Source organism: Diachasma alloeum, unplaced genomic scaffold (assembly GCF_001412515.2).
Source record: "Diachasma alloeum isolate Michigan unplaced genomic scaffold, Dall2.0 Dall_scaffold_01260, whole genome shotgun sequence".
In the NCBI taxonomy this organism is placed as follows: Eukaryota; Metazoa; Arthropoda; class Insecta; order Hymenoptera; family Braconidae; genus Diachasma; species Diachasma alloeum.
In genome coordinates, this window is record NW_021681369.1 from 549 (window position 1) to 23,965 (window position 23,417).

Consider the following 23,417-nt stretch of genomic DNA (forward strand, 5'->3'; position numbering starts at 1 on the left):
GGCATTATATAACTACTATGATTGTTATGATGTATGTACATATGTATATTTGATTCAATTTAGGCAACATTTGTATAATGATTTGACCCTATAATTGGCGTCGGCTATTTGGTTCTTTAATAAAAAAAATATCAAATATCAAATGATATGAAAACAATTCTGTGTTTATTTTGAAAAAAATGGTGAAATCTCCCTAAAAAACAAAAACAAAGGTTTTTGTAAAAACGCCAAGAAATAGTTTTGTTCAGTTTTTACTGGAAAGCTTGAATTTTTAAAAAATAACAATAAATGAAAAAGAAAGCCAAATCAGAAATCTCAAATAAATCGGTGTAGTACACGAACAGATTTCTATAAGAAAAATAGCTCTGAATAGAAAAAGAATCTTAAAAAAATTCTCCATAAAATAAAAAATCGCTAGGAGCAAGACCAACGTTCTTGACGCGGATTTTTTCTACTCACTATCTATATCAATCAAATCCTCCATCTGTTGATCCGCGCCAAGGACGTTGGTCCTACTCCTACTGATTTGTTATTTTATGGAGAACTTTTTTAAGATTCTTTTTCTATTCAGAACTATTTTTCTTATAGAAATCTGTTTATGTACTATACCGATTTATTTGAGATTTCTGACTTGGCTTTCTTTTTCATTTATTGTTATTCTTTAAAAATTCCAGCTTTCCAGTAAAAACTGAACAAAACTATTTCTTGGCGCAGTTTTCTTTACAAAAACTTTTGTTTTTGTGTTTTAGGTTCTGGCTTACTGTCAGTGACCAAGTTAGGAAGCCGGTACCGGTTGTGGAATCAGTGTTACACTTAACCGAAAATCCATGTGACACTATATGTTCACCGTGATGAACCAAGTTCAATGGAAACTATCGACTATACTTTCTCTGAAGCTAAGAACATCCACTCAAGAATACTTCTAAGTCATTGAAAACAATACAAACAATCTATAACTGGCCCCCGTTTCTTAAGGGTTCCATGACTGGGCCACTGACGGTTTCTCAGTTATAGAAACAATTTAAAATTCTAGGAATTAATATATGAATTGAATTTGACTTATACTTGGTAAAGAAAAATGATTTAATTCCATTGATTTATCAGCGAACAATTGAAGAAAAATATGGTCACACACATACATATCTTCACATAGATACCAACAGTCTGAAAATGGCATTGTCGGACTTTTTAGATGATGACCGTATCATCCAAAAAGTCCGGGTTAATATAACACAAAAAATCCAAAATTTAAATTTAAACGATTACAAAGCTTCCATTCAAAAGCCAAAGATAAAAAAAACTTTTATCAAGTAAGTATTTTTTTCGGTTGTTCCTGGAAGGAAATCAATCCATTTTTGAAAGAATACACTGATACAACGATTTAGTTGCTGTTAACGAGGCTTCTAAACTATTACCACGATTCGTTAATTATTAATGAATAAAATCACTTGGGATAGCATCCGATCCATAATCGGAAGGTCCCGGGTTCAAATCCCGGTCTGGACTATCCATTTTTTTCAGTAAAATTTTTTTGGTTATTCATATTGAGAATAATCCCAGTTCCCCTCTTACCTCACTCAAATCCCATCTAAACATTTCCTATGATGACACAAAAATGTGCAATGCTATATAAATTCCCTTCTTTAATTCAAAAAAGAATTCCCTTCTTTCATTATTAACAAATCGTGGTAAGAAGCCTCGTCAATCGCAACTAGATCGTTCTATCTTTTCTATCAGTGTACAAAAAACTGTGTCAAGAAGATGTTTGGTTTGATTCTTATTGGGAAGTATAAATTTGTGAAAATCCAAAGGAATAAAAAAGAAAGCCAAGTCCAAAATGTCAAATGAATGGTCATAGAGTACAATGAGTTGTCTAAGAGCAAAATAGTTCTAAATCGAATAAGAATTGGAAAAAAATTCGCTATGAAATAAAAAAATCAGTGTGAGCAGTTGGCGCAGTTTTTTTTACCAAAACATTTGTTTTTGCTTTTTTACAGAGTTTCATAATTCATAAATTTTATTGTACTGAATCATATCCAATGTTCTATATTGTCTGGATCAAGACTAATTTCACATTAAATTTTGCAAAACCTTTTCTCTTCGAGGGAATTTCATAATTTGGGAAAATGTGTAATATTCCTGTTCTCACATTTGGCAATCGTTTAGAAATTACTTTTCTTCTTTCAGGTTTTAGAAAACAGGCGGGGAATTCCAATAACACTTGCAATAGTATTCGAGAGTGCAGCTAGGCGGTTGGGAGTGCGTTGTGAAGCAGTATCGTTCCCTGCCCACTTCCTTCTCCGTTGGAAAGAGAAATAGTAATTGAAAATTTATCAATTTTTATTCAATTCAGTTTCGTTTATTCATTTACCTATACACGTCGATAACGTTGCACCTTTTTCCTCGAAAGAAAAATGACCTAAATTTGAAATTCAAATTGTCTTTACTTTGGCTGAATCTATCTGTCAACTCCACGTTAGAATTTTCAATGAGTGTTTTTATTCGATTTGTCCGTAGTAATATTCCTGAGTCGGAAGAGATCGAGAGTTTCTACATTGACGTATTCAATGGAGGTCAATTTTTGACGAAAAACAGTTGTCCAAGGATAGGTGGAGTATCGAAATGCCCTATTGAGAGGTATAATGTTCATAATGGAGCGACTGCAGTGGAGGTACGTATGAGTCAAGATTTTGATGAATGATCAATCAATTTTGACGATTCAGACATGCGTGAATCCCCAAAAAAAAGTTTTTAGGGTCTGTCTCCATTATCTGCGCAACGTTATTTAGATTGCTTTTTTGTTGGATTTTTATCTCGAAATTTCAACTCGATGCCCCGTCACTCAGGGACACCTAAAAATTCTGAATTTAGTGTAGCGAAGCTACTTATATATCTATTTCAGATTATTTTAATGTATCATGTTCAAGCTTGGCTTAGCAACCGCATACCTTACCACAACACTTCGCGACGATTCGTAATAATTTGGACATCCTCGATCAGATGATTAATACCATTGTCGCGAGAGCATACTCTCGTTTCAGCTCTCATGGTGTAGACTAGTTAGTTTTGCTGTGAATAAATCTAATTAGATATATATATCAATTTCGCGTGTTATACGTTACAAAACCCATCTACCCTTTACCGAACTCCCACAAGTGGTGACCCCGACGTGATTCCTTCAACGTGACGAATAAAATTGCCGCATTAACGTGTTAATGAATGCTATTGTTAAAGTTGTGCTGTTTTCCGTTAAAATTGAAGTGATTTTTGGTCGCGTGGTTTTTCGTGGATTGTTCGAGAAGTGTTGGGTTTTGGCATGGTGCTCGGTAGCGTTCCTATCGTTTCGTGCGCTGTCGTTACCGCGTGTGATTTTTTTTTGTGCATCTTGGTGCATCGCTGAGCACCCAGGACGTTGTGCTGCACCGTGAAAATTATCACGAACAATTTTCGCCGTGATTAGTGCACTTCCAAACATTGTTAGTACATCTAGTGAAAATGAGCGAGGAAACTAACACAACTCAGGCATTGAGACGTTTTATAGTTCGTCCCGCACCATTTTCCCCTGAGCGTCCTGAACTCTGGTTTGCTCAACTCGAAGGGCAATTCCACCTTGCCGAAATCGTGGATGAACTGGACAAATTTCACATGGCTGCCGTTCATCTTGATACTGTTGCTGCAGCCGAGGTCCAGGATATTATACTGCATCTACCAGCTCAAACTCCGTACAAGGCGTTAAGGGACGCCCTCGTGGAAAGACTCACCGCTACCCAGGAGGGCAGATTCCACCAGTTCGTGGATAAAGAGGTCCTCGGTGATCGTAAGCCCTCACAATTTTTACATTTAAAATCCCTTGTAGATACCGTTCCAGAGAACATTCTAAAAAAACACAATGGCTTTCGCGCTTGCCGCCCAACACACAATCGACCCTGGCAACGCAGGCAGATTCTATCTTGGACAAAATGGCTGTGCTCGCAGATAAATTACAGGAGATATCGTCACCACCAAGTATCACTGCCATTTCTCCAGGTGCCGATCCAGCCGTTGCCGTTCTAGAACAGAGATTTTCGCGTCTCGAGGCTTGCATTTCAGAATTGGCGGATGCAGTCAGAAATCAACGTTCTCGTTCACATTCGCGTTCAAAGTCTCGTTCAAGGACATTCATTCAAAAATTTGACAAATGCTGGTACCATTACAAATTTGGTGACCAGGCCAAACGATACATGCCTCCATGTTCGATGTCATCGGGAAACGCATCGTCGGATCGTTAGCGGCAGTGAACGATCCAGTTTTCCGTTCCTACCGCCTATTCGTGTCGGAAATTTTTACAAAAGTCAAATACCTAATAGACCCCAGCGCGGATTTGTGCGTATATCCACAGACGCTCGTCCCAAATAAGAAAAAGGCAACGGAGTACATGCTGTACTGTCCTCTCACTCAATTTCGGTCTTAGAAAGGATTTCACTTGGCGTTTCGTTATTGCGGATGTTGAAAAACCCATCATTGGTGCCGATTTTCTCGCGCACTTTGGACTTTTGCCGGATTTAAAGATTAATCGCCTATTAGATTCAACGACTGAGTTATCGACGCCATGTATAGCGTAATTATCCAATATCGTTTCAACAATTAAAGTTTCCCGGCCGACCGACTCGTCTTGGACCAACCTTCTTGCCGAATTTCCGTCAATAACCAAACCAGATGGAATTTTCCGACTGACTAAACATTCAATGGTTCATGATATTGCAACAACACCTGGACCACCAGTATCGAGTAAACCTCGTCGTCTCGCCCCAGACAAATTAGCTATCGTCCAACAGCAATTTCAAAAGATGATGGAGCTGGGTATCTCTCCTCGTTCGAAGAGCTCCTGGTCTTCCCCGCTATACCTAGTGCCCAAAAAGTCTGGCGACTGGCGACCCTGTGGAGACTATCGTGGACTTAACGCTCGAACGATATCGGATAGATATCCTGTTCGCGTACTGGAAGATTTTACCGCCTACCTCGTAGGTAGAAAATATTTTCGACTATCGATCTCGTTCGTGCATTCAACCACATGATTGTCGCATCTGATGACATCTGCAAAACAGTAATAATTACACCATTCGGTTTATTCGAATTTTCATTCATGACGTTTGGACTTCGAAATGCCGCGCAGATGTTTCAACGATTTATCGATGAAGTAATACGAGATCCAGATTTCGTTTTTCCGTACATTAGTAGACAGGCAAGGGGGCTTGTGGATCAAATATGGGCGAGGGGGGCGCGGGGCGGGTAGGGTCGGAGGGGGGGGGGCGACGGTGTGAGGTCGGCGGCAGCGTTGCACGCGGAGGTGTGGCCACGTGACGTCACGCATGAGGGGAAATAGGCTGTGAAGAGGATGGACGGTTGACGCCGTGGGGAGTGGGGACGAGTTACCTTGAAAGGTGATGTCAATAGTCGGTAAGGGCGCCATTTTATCTACCGTACAGTAAAAATCCGCTTTGTTGAAAATACTGGGCTTTTTTCAATTTTTTCGTTTTTTTAGTGATTTTAAATTTTTAAAATTTCTAATTATTAGAAGACGATTGGGCAAAAAAATAAGACTCTATATAAATGATGTTTTTATTTGTATTTATTCATATTTATTTTGAGATATTTTTGCAAAGAGAACAATTTTTTTTCATTGGTGGAAGTTCATTTGAAGGATGATGGAGGTGACATCTGCGACAATTTGCGATTTCCTTGTCGTTGCGTAAACTCTCCGGCAACTTATCTCACACCTTCTCAATGCTTTGTGAAGCGATCGTGAAGAGGAAGTTTTTGGGGAAGAATGAAATGTCTTCAGCGCTTAATCCGTCCAGGCTTTTGCATGTACAGAACATGTCTAGTGATTTGCGTAATCCACCCGCCAGATGGTTTTTCATGTACCACAATTTTAGTCGTCTCACATTTTCAATAGCACAAACGTACGGCGATCTATAGTAATGGCTGATATGATTGGTGCATTTTGAAATGGTCAATGATGATAACTTTGGACAATTCCAATCTTCCAAGTCGATTACTGCGTGAGCATTTCCAAGTATTTGCTGAAGCCGTTGTTTCTTCTGCAATCCTTTCACATAGAGGTTCGTCACGTCCTTGGAAATCTTCTGGAGTATTTTGGGAACATCAGTGTATGATGTATTGCCGGCTCTCCAGGATATTTCATGGAAGTTGTTGATGAGCCATATATTGAAGAAAGTATAATCAATTTCTTCAGTATCATCCACATACGCAACTGCTAGCTCTTTTACAAAAGTGTCTCGATAACCTTGAAATCCTTGAACGTCCAAAATTGCCTCCATCTTTACAGTGTGCTCGACTGATTTTTATTTTTCGGGTGAGCGAGCGCAGTACTTTGGCGACTTGATTGCATCATCATCATGCACAATATCAGTGTGGTGGTGGGGGGTGGTAAACAATTCCTGGAAAAATCTGATGAGTCATCTATTTGCGCAGTACATGTCTCTAGAATTCCTGGAAGTGTTATTGACAATGTTTCTTTTTTTCCCTTGGCATTCATGATGCGTAGATACGTGCGCCGATATTTGTGCGCTCAACGGGAAGTCAGCCAGTCATCATGATGGATTACTTGAGCATAGATGAATTACGATTTTTGCGCAGTGTAGCCCCCTATGAATACGAGTGCAGTGCTATTATAAAGTCATATTTTGCTAATGATCCGGCTGATGGTTGAGGAATGATGCATAATATCATTAAAATCTATGGGGATCCGGAGCTAATAGAGCGCTATGCACAGTGTACTCGAAAACCATGGGAGAAGGATGATTTTGGTATTATTGAAAGACGCTACGGTAATCGCGATCCACCAGCTCAAGCCTTCAGCTTTTATTGCAACGTCATTCACTTTAGGGAGAATTTGAACATTGTAAGGCATTATCGCAAGATGCCGAATACTCCACAAAATAGTCAACAGCAGAAAGCAGAAATTATGATGCTCCCTGCCACCTGGGAACACAAACTTCAGATGGCAGAACATTTTCTTACACCCCAAACAACAGGACAATGGGAAGCAAGAACAAAGAGGAAAGAAGAAGTTTGGTGGTGGGGGAATTGCGTCTCAAATTGTTCTAAAAATTTGAAGAGTGGGGGAAACTGCGTCTTCAAATTTTTGAGGGGGGGGGGCAACTGCATTTCATCAAAAAAAATTTGTCCTCATCATGGAGCGCTTGAATCCGAACGAGGTGAAACTCCTGTGCGCACTTCCACCATTTCTGGTGGAGTATGACGACATTGTCATTCGCCATTATGGTGATAATGCACCACAACAAGCCTGGGCCTGTCTCCACAACCTCCTGGAATTGAAGGAGAATTTTGAGCTTGTGAAAAGTTGTCGTAGTGAGGCAGAAAAAAGTATCAACCACTTGAGTGATGATGAAGTGCAATTATTGCTCGCAATGTCACCATGTGTATGTGAATATGATGAAATTATCAGCAATCACTATGGGGACAATCCAACGCAAAGTGCCTGCGATTTTCTGCAGGATTTCCTCGACTTGCAGGGGAACTACAAAGTCGTTCTAAACCGTCGTCATCATTGTGGTGATGTTGGTGACTTGATAACTAACGGAAAGCAACAAGTGGTTAAGCAAAAAAAGCCCACTGACCACAACCAATTTTCCAAGGAAAATTCTCATTTGGAAAAGACGCAGGAGGAGGAGCCGGTGGCTAGTACTTCGTCAATGTCGTGCGATGATGAGCTTCCTCCCAGCAGAAAACGTCCTAGGTGAAGACAACAAGTTCAAAGGAGGTCGCAGCAATAACGCCACAAATGGGGAACATTCAAGAGACAAAGGAGATTTTGAGTTATTGTCTTTTTTTGGGCAATGTTCAGAAAAAAAAATAATAAAAAAGAAAAAAAACTCATACACACATCGATTTTTTGTTGTAATAAAAAATGAGAAACGTTTCTTTATTCACAAATATGTCTTTATAACAGTGTAAATAAATTGGTACCAATTATAAGTGTTTTAAATCATGTTTTTCCCGCCTCCACGGATTGGGTGATACTCGATGACACGATCGTGTAAGATTAAGTAATAGGCTGCTGTTTGAGCGGGAAAATTGCGATCCGACTTGAACTCAAGGGGAATATCCACCGGCCCCGATTTCAAGTACTCATTCTGCTTCGAACAGTCAATTACAATGAGTGGTGCCAGTGTAAGAAAATCTGTCTTGTTCAAGAGCGGCTCCGGCTCTTTGGCATAGTAAGAGTTTTGAAAATTCGCATACATATCGTAGAGCAATGCGTATTGATTGTGACTGATGTCGAGATTCAAATTTCCGTAAGGGTAACTCTGAGAGTTCAGAAAGAGCTTGACATCGCGAATGTTGCAGTGGTCAAAACGACTGGCATTCTTATTGGACTGATTTTTGCGATTAGTGTGGAATCCGAAGATGACATAGCGCGGTTTCTCCAGCTGAGTCGAGCATTTCACTACCCAGACGTGTTTCGAGGTAGCGGGCAAGAGTGGGTACTCGTAGGACGCCCAGACTCGAAAACTGATAGGAATTGGTGCGTCCTTGGCGATGTAGTTCAGCAGATGAATTTTCTTGGTGTCAGCCACTTTGATATAGGGAATCATCCACTCCACCTTCTCCAAGGAGAGTTTGAATGCCTCTGGTGCAGTGTCTGCTGGTGATGTTTGAATGACTGCATTCACATCAGTGTTTCCTCGTGTGAGAACCAGCTCATGTTTGGCATTGATAATGATTCTTCCATAGTCTTCAGCAAAGCCCAACAGCATACTTAATGGTATAGAGAAGTCAAAGTAACCAGCGGCATTAATGATTGTCGTTTGGTCGTCGTTGAGTATCCAACCGACATTCTCCATGAGAGTTGCTTGATTCGGCGTTTGTGAGACATAGTTCTTCATCAGTGCAGTGAGACCGACAGTTTTGTTTCTATCAATCACAATGGCGTTCAACTGGCAGCGAATTTCCTCGAACAGGTGAAGCCAGTCACCAGTGGTTTACCAGTCGTGTATGCATAACGGGTGCTCCATTGGTTTTAGTCAAGTGCCTCTGGACATGGACCGAGGTCTTACTTGGGAGTTGGCACAAATCTTGGTGCTGAACGGCAATGCTAATTTCATCGTTGTTGAAAGGCTGGTGCGCATGAATCTCATAGTGGGTGATGGATTGATCGAAGATAATGGGCCTCTAAATTCTCAAGATTTCCTCCGTGGTTTCCTTATGGTCATCCTTCATAAGTCCCAATACTTTCTTATTCACAAGTGGCATTGCATATACATTGTCTTTCGGATAGTCTGATGTATCGAATTTGGCAATGTTACGTTTCATACACTCATAAATGTCGGGCACTCTGAACTCGTACAAGAGACTGTCTGTGTCGGTGTACATGAGCTTAGCACTATCTCCAAACACTTGCTTAACATACTCATAATGGAAGTCATAGATGATCGTTTTGGATAGGTCGAGAATTGAGAAACCAGTGTAAATGGGCTTGTTGAAGAACATTTTGGTGCGGTCCAGCTGAATGATCACCAAATCATCACTGAAAATGGTGCAGCTGTGGAAGTTGGGCTAGGCAATGAGGACTTCAGCTCCATACCTACCCTCCCATTTAGTCACCAACTTCACATCCCTCTGCTTCCTCAAATTTCCAATGGTTTTGCCAAACACTGCATTGTTCCTGAGTTTGACGAAATTCTTCTCAAACTCATTGTGCGACTGCTTTCTCAATTCTGTGTTGAGGTCAATGTAGGGCGTCAACCATGGCGCCTGATCAAACGCGAGTACTCGGTGAATTTTCATTAATTTCAGTCCCAAGCTCAAACACTGCTTGAGATTCTTGTAGTGAATCACATAATTCTTTTTGGGGAGCAATGTCGTCATGAGTTTGGAGATTTTTTTATTTGGGGGAGCAAAGTGCTCGGGACAAAGTGGTAGATCATTGTGAGTCTCGTGCAGTTCCTTGGGATACTGCAAGTCCACTTCAAGGATATACCCTTTGCTCGAATCATCTGGCACTGTGTGCACATCAATGATTGAGGGATCAATCCACTGGAAGGATCCGGAGAGTAAGTACTGCGACATCGCTGTCCTATACAAATTATTCACATCGAAGTATATCAGATATGAGATCTTCTTGCTTGGGTCGAATTTCTCACCCATGTACTCGTTGTTGGCACAAGCGTACCGATTGGAGCACTGAGCCACACCACCTCGAATTCCTCTCTCAATGAACAAATGCATCTCAATATCCGTCAGAAGTTCGAGGCTGACACCATCGCATTTCAGCATAGCGTCCAACGCTAACCCCGGTGCAGTATAATAGTGGAGGGGATCGAGTTTATACACGGAGAAGCAAGTGTGTCGGGAATTTTGAAAGACGTCAGCCAAAAGCACGACGTCTATCGCCAAATACAAGTCGGAATACTCAGCCAAGTATCTAATACCAAAAACGTCCCAGACTCTCTGCGGATGTGCATAATCCTCAGTCGAAAAGCTCTCATCATTCAATTTGGAGTAGAACTGCTCGATGGGGGGTAATTAGATCTCCTCGAGTTTTTCCCAAGAGTCCACGTACTCGTAGGGAAAAACTCCCTTCCTCGTCAAGAGGTGGAATTTCTCAGGGTCGCCATTGCAATGCTTCAGGGTAATTGATTTGTTATGATCGGTGAGGTAGGAGGCCAATTTTCTAAGCTACTTGCCATGAATCTGTAGGAGTCGAGGAAGTGGAATTTAACTGCAGTGCCATCAACATGTTTCGTAAATGAGATGTACTTCTCCTTATTGATGGGCAGGAGATCAACTGCGCCGGGGAATTGTGTGGCAAGAGCCTTGATCAGGAAATGAGAGTCGTAGCCTGAGAGATTATGGAATACGACGGGGATGGTGTGAGGGTTCTTACAGTTGACATTACATCCTGGTTGAACTGGACCATGATACTTGCCCGTGAAGTGGCAGTGATCGTGGTGTTTCATGTCAGTTGGATCAAAAGGTTTCTCGCAAATCTGGCAAGTTTCGGCATTAATGAAATCCTGAGTCTGCTTGAGGCTGAGTGGCTCCATCGATACGTTTGTGCTCGAGCGCACATTGACCTCACGCGCTACTATCTGCAGTTCATCTATGAACCATTCGATGCAATCTGGTCCACGTTTCATCTTGTATTGCGAGAGGTTTTCATCGAAGGCGCAGTGCAAATAGAACGCGGCACTGTATGGTACATGCTTTTGGAAGAGCGAGTCCGACTCTGTAGGCTCCAAAATGCACTCGAGATCGGCATAGATCACAAATGGAACCATTTCCTTGAATCGATAATTCCTGAAAGTCAAAATATTTTTGCCCTCGGGAAGCACCATCCTACATTTGTTGATTGCCAGACAATCTCTCTCATGATTCTCAAATGATTTTACTGTGATAAAATGTGCAAGGCAATGATCATAAAAGAACATTGCTGCTTTCTTTTTTGAAAGTTGGGACTTGACCAATCGGGATAAGTTGCGAATCCAAGCAAAGTGATAGATGGCTTGCTGATCGCTCTTCAATTGCGCATTGTCACACAGCAGTAAAAGATGAATAATTTTACTTAAATACAACGGTACAATGTCTTTGTCACAATCAATACCGTAAACATTAATTGATAATTGATTCACGAGCTCGAATTTCGGGATATTTTTCAGCTGCATCGGAAATTGCAGACCGGTGTAGTTGAGCTTTGTTATTCCATCTGGTAGCGTAATGAAGGAGTAATAAGGGTATGAGGTTAAACGATCAGTATTGTTGATAGCAGGATGGAGTGCTGTAGTGACTGACCGTAAAAAACAGTGTACGTCATTATTTTTGATGTTCACTACTGCTTTCTTAAGTTGTATGAGTTTGGGCAATGGAATGAATGTACTCAATCCTACTGCCAGTGGCACATATTTGTTGATGTTAATAGAAAGATTGTTGATTTCAGTGAGCTCCCATCCTGAGTCCCTCTCCTGGATATCCTCAACCTTAGCAAGCAGTCGTTCCATGATATTGTGATCGAACCATTCCCCAGTGTTGGTGATGGGCAGAATGATCTCATTCCTGGTATTGAAGTTTCCTCAATCAGTTCGCCATTCTTATGAACTTGGAACGTGCAGGCAAGGACACCATTGGCCTTGATATTCCCTTGTTTCCTTAGAGCATCCTGGAATTGAATGACTGCAAGCAATTTCGTATCTTGCAGAAAAGCCTGAGGATCCTTATGACTCAGATTGACAATTACTCCAGTTTTGACGCGAGTCTTGAAGGCTGAGTTCAAATCCTTTCAGACGACATTATTTCCAGCTTGATGCTCGTTTGAAGCAATACTACCACCATGATGTTGTGCTTTCTTTTGTTTGAATTCTTCACAATAAGTATGGAGGCAGGACATCATAGTTTGAAGTCGTCTTTTCTTCCCCACTGACAGATCATTGGATTCCTTGCGCAGTACTTTTCCAAAAAGTTGAATATAGTTTTGACACAATGTGATCCATTTTTCAGAGTTTGGGGCTGGTGCCTTCTTGTAGGCATTCGCAATTATAGCTAAAATTTTTAAGCACGTTTTGTTATCCATTATTTCATTGCTGAATGCACGCACGCACAATTGTCTTTCAATGAGAACGCTGAACAATACTTTCACAGTGGTTAGTCACTCGTGAACTAAAACGCTTCGAGCGCGACGCCTCTCTTTTATAGGAGAGAAGGAGTTACCTTGCAGATGAAATTCCAAATCAGATAAAGTTCTAGATAAAATTCTAGATAATGAGATACTTTATCCTCCACGTACATATACGCAACGGTTGAGATAATTTTGTAGATAATTTTCATGCTCGAGATAATTTTATAGTTTAGCTGATATCGAGTGATTTTTTTACATCTAAGCACTCACGTAGTATTGTTATTAGAGTAAATTATCTATTCTCGATGGCCCCTTTGAATATCTTGAGAAATTCTTATAGTTCTTGAAAATAAACAATTTCTCAGAACTGTTTACGTCTACGTATTTCTCGGAATTGTTTAGTACTGCGCCATCGGGGGTGCAGGAATCAACATGCTCTCAAAGGACAACATTCCAAGCAGAGTAGAAAAACAATTCTTGGAACTTTTTACGTCTACGTATTTTTCGGAATTGCTTAGTACTGCGCCATCGGGTGCAGGAATCAACATGCTCCCAAGGACCACATGCCAAGCAGAGTGAAAAAACAATTCTTGGAACTGATTACTGGCGACATTGCGAAGGAAATGCGTAGGACAGGATTTTCCTACGGAGCCTATTTTCAGCTGGCGGTCATCAATTCTCAGAACTGTTTACATCGAAACCACTGAAAAAACAATTCTCGGAACTGCTGTGTTCCTTCACTTTGATGAGGGGGGACAGAGTATCATATATAAAGCGATTATAGGATTGTCAGACAGTTTTGCAACCATCTCTTTCAGAGAATAGTAGTAACCTAGCAAGTCATGGAGATAATTACGTTTTAAGCCAAAACAATGTTCGGTGATTTACTGGGAACTCGTGTGTATCAGAAGTCTATTCCACATATTGGTCACATCCGTATTATTGAGAAAATAAGATATGTGAAACAACGACAACAATGGTGTAAACATACGATCGCAAGTGAAGTACATCTGTGTAAGCATAGAAAGTGGTCATTGTTAAAATAAGGAGAGGAAGGCTTCAAGATCCAATTTACACATGAAGTCTGTACCAGTGAAGATCCTCGCGCAATTATATCACACTTCACTTTGAAACGGAAACCGCCTTCACTCGTAAGCATTGCGAGGAGTACTGTGCTTAAGTGCGCCAACCTCATGAAGTTGGATGAAGAAGACATTGCATTGGTTGATACCATCTGTGAATATAACTCCAAAATTATGCTATTCACATTCAGTGCGAATTCACGGGTACAGTGGACTCTGGTTAGAGTCGACTGTTTTGCGGGATAGGGGAAGCGAATTCGGAGAATTCGACTCTGTTTCCCTGCCCCCACTACGCGCTCACGCCGAGCCCGACTTCCGAGAACGATAAAACGAAAAATACTATTTCTTTTCTCTCTCAATTCAACACTTTATTTTAATGATAAACTTTAGTTCACAGTTTCAACTATAATAGCAATATTCATATAGATTCAGACGATTTTTTTATTATCAATATTTCTAATTTCATTGACTATATTTGATCACAGAACCTTTGTACCTAACATTCCATAGAACAGATATTTCTTCTGGAGTTAACGAACCATGTGAATCAAAAATGTTACAGTCGTTTTCTTTACCTCCCTTCATTATTTGATTTAATCCAATTTCGAATTAATTTCATGCCAACAAAACGAGATCCTCCCCCCATGACAGCCAGAAGTGGACTAAATTTTTTGATCGACAATTCAAATGCAGCATATTTTATTTTTAGTCTTTACTGGAATCGGAAGACAATAGCAATTTGAAGAAAATATTGGAGTGTTTACTCTCGGGCTTGCGTGGGGACAGAGTGGGGGAAGCGCTCGAACGGCGAGACAAAAAAATTGAGGGGAAGTTCGACACTAACCAATATGCCTCTAACCAGAGTCCACTGTATTCTCTTTACCTAAATCAGACGATGAAGAAGATGATTATCCAATAAGTGCATATAGCCGAGATGATCAAAGAAAAATTTTATATTATTGTGATTCAACGCTATGCTATGATTTTTCGGGATCTTATATTTTTTGTCCAGCACAACCTATCTCTGATGTGTATTTCAAAGATCAGTTATTATTATTGTGAAAAACTGAGTCATATTCCCGGAAAAGGGAAGTAATGGAGGGGATATGTATCATATTCTTTGAAATCGGACTAATGGAGGGGGATATGCGTTGCATAAGGCAACCGTTACCCTATAAATGCGCGCTGTTCCATGGACGCTCTTCGGTTCGAGCTTCCATCTTAATGAGACATAACCTCATAACTAATCAAGAATAAATTATAAATTTGCTGTAGAACTTTATTTTCTAAAGTGAATTGTCGCAGGTAAATATTTTATTACTAGTTCGTTTTTTACCATTATTTTTCTATAATACTGGAATTCAAACGAACTATTTTTCATTGATTTTTCAGTATCATGAATGGAGAGAAACGAAAGACGATGGATTACGACAAGATCAACAAGGTTGCTCGTTTGGAAAATAATGTTCCAACGAAGGGTATTAAAGATCTCCAATTCAATGTGACATACAAAATCCTGGAATTTCGAGTCGTGTCTACAAAATGGGGAGACAAAGTCCAGGCCTTAATCGCTGACGGATTCTACATCTGTTTGCCAAAAAGAGTGTCCCAGAGGCTTATCGATCAGCCCGAGTGGGACACTCTGAAGAAAGATGCGGCTCTTGAGATTCTTTTCATTCGTTTCTTACCAGGCAATTATAATCCTTGTGAGTACTTTACAAGTGGCCAAGACGAATAACAACTAAGATTGATCCAGGAGGAACAAAATTCTCATGAAAAAAATAATATATATTGTAGCGTGTCCCCCCTTCCTCATTCGAATTAGTAATAAAAAAAAGAATGTAAAGATCTCTAGCAACGATCGTCTCTTGGAATAACAACAACTGAAGAGTCATTACAAAGCTGGATCCTGACTGAGATAGATTACCGCTGACCTCTGTAATAATATATCGCCCTTATTTCAAAGTCTGGCCTTTAATTATTTCTACAAACACAACACTGGTGTCAGAAGTGGTCGTGAAACGTACCCAACGACTCAGGATTTTCACAATAAATGGAATAAAAGTGAAATGTGTGTGAGAAGACTGACGGACGATTAAAAAAATGTCAGAACGCCATCGAACGGGGAGAAACACATCTCCAGAGCACTCCCCGCCTCGTTTCGGCCCTTTCGCTTCCGGTTTCCGCCCTCACACTGCACCAGGCGCTGACAGAGAACGGGATGCAATCTCTCGACGAGAATTTTTTCAACGTATTGAAGAGGTTCAAAACAATCTGCGAGAGGATTGTTTTGAACATCATCAGAGATCTCAAGCAGAAAGCATAGCAGAATTTCGTGAGTCCATCCGCCGTGATCTAGAGAAACATCGTCGCATAGAGAGGAAGAAATGCCAGAATTGTTCACGATCAGGAGTACACACGTCTCAACAGTCGGTTCCTGTGATCGTTCATCGTGCAGATGAACCAGTGCAGCCCCTTGGTGACCAGAATCTTCCGTCGGAAATGACAGCTCCTACTCCCAGACCTACACATAACCCCTTTAATCTTACTTCTAACACTATCGCTTCTAATTCTGCTTCACAATTCTCGGTTTGTATCGCGAAAAATAACTTCATCAAACCGGACACATATGACGGTACACAATCGTGGTCGCGTTATGAAAAACATTTCGAGATTGCAGCGGCTAATAACGGGTGGTCAGACGAAACGAAAGCAGCTCAGCTTTTAAGTCGCTTACGCGGGAAAGCTCAGGTGGTTTTAGAAATAATTTCCGATGACGACAAGAAGAAATTTAAACGGATCTCGGAGCTTTTGAATGATCGTTTTGATGAAAAACACCTCTCGCGAATGTATTTCAATGAACTAAACAAACCAAAGATGAGACTTTCCAAACATTTGCAGAGGACATTGAGCGTGTTGTCCGTTTGGCTCACCTCAACATGCCAGAGGAGAATCGAGGCCGTATTGCATGCCTTTCATTTATTGGTGGGATCAATGATCCGGATGTTGAATACACTCTTCGGTCAGAACATTTTGAGTCTTTACAGAAAGCTGTCGAACGTACCACGGAACTCAAATCGATCTCGGAATTGTTACAAAGCAAACGGGCCATGAATCAAACAGTCGAATCGTTCGCACGGACATCTTCGAAACGCTCCATCAAATAACAACAACAATTAGATAAATTTTTCTAGCAACCGAAATCGAGTGACTTGTTTCAAATGCGGGAAAATCGGTCACTATTCAGACAAATGTTTCGCTACACAAAGTGACAATCAAAGGAGCTATCAACAAATCAATCACCGAACCGACAACCCTCCTTAACGATTTCATCCTTCCCGAAATCTCAGAAACGACAGTCGTCATTTTTCACAGAATAGATTCGCGAACAACAACAAAAAAATCAAAATCAAAACAATTCTTCACAAAATTCGGAAAACTAGGGAGAATCAATTCGAGGGGGGCCGAATTGACTCGATCAAACTCTGAAATTCGTAATCACTGTCAAATCTCGGTTGACGATAGTAAGTTGATTTTGGGATTGAAAATGCAAGGAAAAATCAATGAAATTCCTTGCTCGAAGGTTATCGACACCGGTGCAGATATCACCATCGTAAATACTGGTGTATTCAAAAATAATTGGAACGAACTGAAGGATGTCGCCAGACGCATCTCGATCACAACTGTTTCGGGTGAAAAATTCCCCTACATCGCTTCTAAAAGAGTGAACATCACTGTCGGTAACAACTCGGTGAGGTTAGATGTTGTTTTCGCTCAAATCAATGATCAATGTATTCTCGGATTAGATTTCCTCTATAAAACCGGATTATTAAACGACTTCCAGTCAATAATTAATCAAAATTTCGACATTAATCGGGAAAATAAGATCGTTACGGTGAAACGAATCATTGACTGAGGCGAAAACCCCTTTCATCTGATCAGACAAAGCTCAAAAGAGTTTCGACCAATTAAAATCTGCTTTAGCGTCTCCTCCAATTCTTTCAGTACCAATTCTCGGAAACGACTTTACCCTCGATACAGACGCTTCAGCCACTGCAATGAGAGCACTCCTTTCTCAAATTCAGGCAGGAAAGGAGAAAGTTATCGGCTATTTTAGCAAATGTTTTAACAACGCTCAAAAGAATTACTGCGTTACCCGTCGCGAACTCCTAGCTGTTGTCCAGTCAGTCGAATATTTTCATTATTATCTGTTAGAAAGGAAATTCCTCATCAGAACAGATTATGCTGCTCTCCAATAGCTTCTGTCCTTCAAAAATCCTCAAGGAATCGTCTTTCGCTAGTTAGAATTACTCTCTAAACTCTCTACACTTCTCCACAGACTTGGTCGTCTACACGGCAACGCTGATGGCCTTTCTCGTCGTCCTTGCACTTGTAAAAAGTGTGAGACAATTCAGAATCAGGAAGAAGTTTTTCAAAAATCTATTCATCGCACGATCTGTACAGTTGATGAAGAATTCAACTGGAAACAACTCCAGTCAGCCGATCCTACTCTCAGAGCTATAATTCAATTCAAAAATACCAATAATTGACCCGAATGGCAAGACGTATCTCATTTAGGCCCCGAGATCAAAATTTATCTGCTGTGTTGGGATTCTCTTGAAATGAAAAATGGTATCCTCTATCGTCGCTGGGAATCCGTTGATTAAGGGAAACTTGTTTATCAAATTGTCGTCCCTAAGAATAAAGTTACGGAAATCCTCAGACTCTCCCATTCTTCACCTGTTGCAGGTCATTTCAGAGTGAATCGAATGTTGGATAATATTCGTAAGCGGTTTTATTGGGTCAGTTGCAAAGGTGATGTAGAGAAGTGGTGTAAGTCTTATTCAACGTGTTTTAGTCGTGATGGTCCAAATCGTCGTGCACGAAGTGAATTGCAAATTTACAAGGTTGGATTTCCATTTGAAAGACTCGCAGTAGATATTCTGGGTCCCTTAACGAGATCTTCCAATGGCAATCGATTCATTCTCGTTGTTTCCGACTGCTTTTCACGCTGGCCTGAAGCTGTGGCACTTCCCAATCACCAGGCAGTCACTGTTGCCGAAGCTCTCGTGTCTCAAGTGATTTCTCGCTACGGAGTTCCTCTCGAAATTCACTCTGACCAAGGAAGAGATTTTGAGGCACAAGTTTTCGCTCATGTTATGGAACTTCTTGGAATCTACAAAACCAGAACAACCCCTCTCCATCCCCAATCGAATGGAATGGGGGAACGTCTGAACAGAACCCTGTTAAATTACTTCGCGAAATTCATTAATGATAATCAGAAGGACTGGGACAGATGGCTCCCACTCTTTCTGATGGCGTATCGTTCGTCAAAACACCAGACTACCGAGTTTTCGCCGGCAATAATGATGTTCGGGAGGGAAATGCGACTGCCTCTTGATTTGTTGCAGGGGAATCCACCGGTAAATGATGCGTCTGACGATGTCAATCCAGCAACGTATGTTGATCAATTACAAGATCAACTTGTCGACATTCACCAAAGAGTGAGAGAACGTTGGTTGTTGAAGAGTGACAAAATGAAATCTCGGGTTGATTTAAAAGTGAATATGATTCATTTCCATCCAGGACAAAAGGTTTAGCTCTTTGCCCCCAAAAGAGTCAAAGGAAAATGTCCAAAGATACAAAGCGATTGGAATGAGAATTACGTAGTTCGATCTAAATTAAATGATGTAGTTTATCGTATCCAAAAGCTACCTAAGGAAAAATTCAAGGTTGTTCACGTAAATCGTCTGTGGCCAATTGAAGACAATCTTCATCGTTAATTTGTGAGTGGGAATTCGTGGTTAACGAATTATCAGTGGTTAACTGATTTGTCACTCCGTAGTTAACGGAAAGAATTCGTGGTTAATGAATTATCAGTGGTTAACTGATTTGTCACTCCGTGGTTAACAGAAAGAATTCGTGGTTAACGAATTATCAGTGGTTAACTGATTTGTCACTCCGTGGTTAACGGAACGAATTCGTGGTTGACGAATTGTCAGTGGTCAACTGACTTGTCACTCCGTGGTTAACGGATTACCAGTGAATAACTGGGTTGTGAATTTACGACTCACTCATTAACGACTTGAATTTTCAAAAGTAATTCATTAATGCCCTTTTTAGGCTTGAATTGACTTGAATTTTCTCTATTTTGTCACGAATGTTGAAATATCACAATGTGGGAACATGTAGTTATTATTTCTTTTGAGTTTTTCAGATGCTGAGACTCGTGACGATGGGAAAATGATTGAAAATCCTATAACATTGATGAATTATTGAAGAATGATGAATGAGAGTGATTGGGATTTAAATGTCTGAATGAGAGATACGACACTTTGATTCTTACAACAGAATAATTTTGTGATACACATTCCTTGAATTTAGTTTATATTGAGTCATACACGTATGAGAGATTTCTGGGAGGTTTTAGCTAAAGAAACTCATGGAGCCCTCCCTATGTGAGATCTTTCATCTCCGAACATTCTTCTCAACTGTCCATTACATTTTCATTTACTGTTCATTATTTGGAGTATGATCGATAGATGCAATATCTCAAATAGCTCCAGTGGTTGTTGGGCGATAACCTTTTCTGGAGGGGGAGTAGTGTAGCGTGTCCCCCTTTCCTCATTCGAATTAGTAATAAAAAAAGAATGTAAAGATCCCTAGCAACGATCGTTTCGTGGAATAACAACAACTGAAGAGTGATTACAAAGCTGGATCCTGACTGAGATAGATTACCGCTGACCTCTGTAATAATAGATCGCCCTTATTTCAAAGTCTGGCCTTTAATTATTTCTATAAACACAACAATATCATACATTTTGTAAAAAAAAAGAACAGGTATACTCGAAATATTTTTCTTAATAAATCATTATAACAAATCACTGTTTTTCACTCATTTTTATTAAAAAATAGTTTTTAAAAATAATACATTTTGATGATTGAAAAAAAATAATACTTGAAAAAGTTTATGATACTTGAAAAAAATGAGAGCAAATGAATAATATGATCCTCCGTGCAGCTACATCTGTAAAAATATAAAAAAATAATCATGAGTAACCAGGTAAAAAAATGAATACATACCGCCAACATCACCCCGACACACCGCCGATATCACCCGACACACCGCTGACATCATCCAACACCGCCGACATCACCCGACACACCGCCAACATCACCCGACATACCGCCAACACTACCCGACACACACGCCTTCATCAGTCGACACATCTCTGACACTCCCCAACACACTGCCTACATCACCCCATATCACTGCTGATACCTACTTAACGGCAGCTGTTTTGAGGATTCGACAGGACCTCTTGGAACAGGAACGTCTGCCCCTCCTCAATAACTCTCAGATGAGCTGTCACACCTGCCAGGATAGCCCAAATTGGAGGTGCATGCCCGTTCCAGTATTCAGCGATGCAGTGATTAACAATCACTCTAATATTCTGCTCGGGCACCCTCTCAATCCATCTTATGGGCACGATAATGTTGTCGTCCAGCCGGATTTAATTCTGGTACTCCATTTTTTTATGATCCAGGAAATCACTAAAATTAATTAATGATTAGCGTAATCACCTCCCACTACATGGTAAATAGTGTGGAATACACTTAAAATACAATTCATGTAAGAGCATACTTACATGTCAATTAAAAATCACAAACGAATTACAGCAAATGCAGTGTGGTAATCAGACTCGGATGATTGTCGCTCTTGAACTGAGGACACAATTAAAATATACATCGTCGATGCATATATTAAGTGTGTGATTACCTTTGTCCATGTTATCACTGTCTTCATCGATGTACACAAGTTGAGAGCATTGGACAATGAGGTGTCAAAATTCAATTGCGCGCTCCGGAAATCTTTGAGACCAAACACTTGGCAAGAAAAACAGAGTTGGTCAGGAATAACTCCGCATTCTGTTAATAAATACATAATTATTCGTAATTGATTGCTAAAAAATGAATTCATTATTCCCCCAAATACATAAAAAAGGAATTATCGCTTCCATGAAATAATAGAAAAATTCAACATTTTAAATAGTGGACTTTTCTATACGGTTAATAATACGGTTACCTACCTTATCACTTGTTGCAATCATCCCTCACTACCAGACGCACCCCCATTCCTCACACCCTCAAACCCCCTACACCCTCCTCATGTGTGACGTCACGTGGCCACGCCTCCACCTGCACGGCTGCCGCCGACCTCAGACCGTCGCCCCCCTTCCGACCCTCCCCGCCCCGCGCCCTTCTCACCCATATTTGATCCAGAAGCCCCCTTGCCTATCTACTTACATTGATGATATCTTAATTGCCTTCAAAGACTTTCAAGAACACCGAAAGCATCTTCACACCCAATTTCAACGTTTGGCAGAGTATGGCGACATCTTCAGAAAATCAAAAACTTACGTGAGTTTCTCGGTGTGATTAATTTTTATCGTAAATTTGTTAAAGATACTGCAACGACACAGGGACCTCTTCACGAATGCCTGCAAGGTCCAAAAGTCAAGGGTTCTCACCCAGTTCCGTGGACCCCAGAAGGAGAAGCCGCTTTCACCGCCTCCAAAAAACAATTGCAAGTATTTACAGGCGCGTCTAAATTTGCCATTGATGCTATTCTTAAGCAGCGCAGAGGAACCGTTTGGGAGCCGCTTGCCTTCTTTAGTAAGAAGCTTCAACCTTCCCTGAGGAAGAGCAGCCCATACGACAGAGAGCTTCACACAATCTATGCAGCAGTTCGTAAGCTCAGGCACATTTTCGAAGGCCATTACGTGACAATTTATACCGATTACAAGCTGCTGTTGCATGCCTTCAAATAGGATCCAGACAAGGCAACCCCATGGCAGTTCCGTCGCCTTGATTTTATCGGTCAGTTTTCAACTGATATGTAGCATGTCGCAGACAAGGACAACGTTGTTGCCGATGCCTTATCGCGAGTCGAGACCATATCACCAGCAGTTTCGACAGCAGAGTTAGCACAGGCGCAAGCAGCAGATGCCGAATTTCAACAGCGTCGGCAAGATCCAAATGCCGTCCTCCAATTACGACCTATCAATATGCCAGGTAGTGCAACTCCAACTTACTGTGACGCTAACGATCAGCTGATTCGCCCCTATGTGTCACCACCGCTACGTAAGAGAATTTTTGAAGCTCTGCATAACGTCAGCCATCCAGGGGCTAATGCACCAATCAAGCTAGTTTCTCAGCGTTTCGTCTGGCCGAGTTTGAAAAAAGATTGCCATCTCGTGCGTGTCTCGCATGCCAGAAAAATAAAATATTGCGTCACGTTACCTCGCCGATTCAAGACTTTCCTGGGGGAAGAACAAGACGTTTCGAGCATATTGACGTGAACATCATTGGACCATATGTGCCGCCCAAAGGATACCGTTATTGTCTAACAATAATCGACAGATTTTCACGTTTTCCAGAAGCATTCCCAATTTCTGACATTACCGCTGAAACTGTTGCTAGTGTGCTCTATGTAAACTGGATTTGTCGTTATGGTGTTCCACTTCGCATCACTACAGACCAAGGGGCACAGTTCGAAAGTCAAATGTTCAACGCTCTCACTCGTCGTACAGGAAGCAGACACGTTCGCACGACGGCGTTTCATCCACAATCCAACGGCATAGTGGAACGTCTTCATCGCCAAGTTAAAGCAGCTATACGGTGTCATGAGAGTCCTT

General features: G+C 40.9%; 1 protein-coding gene across 5 annotated transcripts in view; it reads left to right on the forward strand.

Annotated features, from left to right (window-relative positions):
* Window positions 1-2,187: 2,187 nt before the first annotated feature.
* The window catches only part of LOC107046270 (F-box only protein 21), a gene marked incomplete at its 5' end in the record, with an annotated part of 94,753 nt that continues 73,523 nt past the window's right edge, over window positions 2,188-23,417 (forward strand). For all 5 annotated transcript variants that reach the window (XR_001461529.1, XR_001461530.1, XR_001461531.1 and 2 more), the window contains 2 exon segments: window positions 2,188-2,318; window positions 2,518-2,671. Coding sequence is in view for 2 of the 5 variants with exons in the window: in XM_015268857.2 (XP_015124343.1) it covers window positions 2,188-2,318; window positions 2,518-2,671 (285 nt within the window).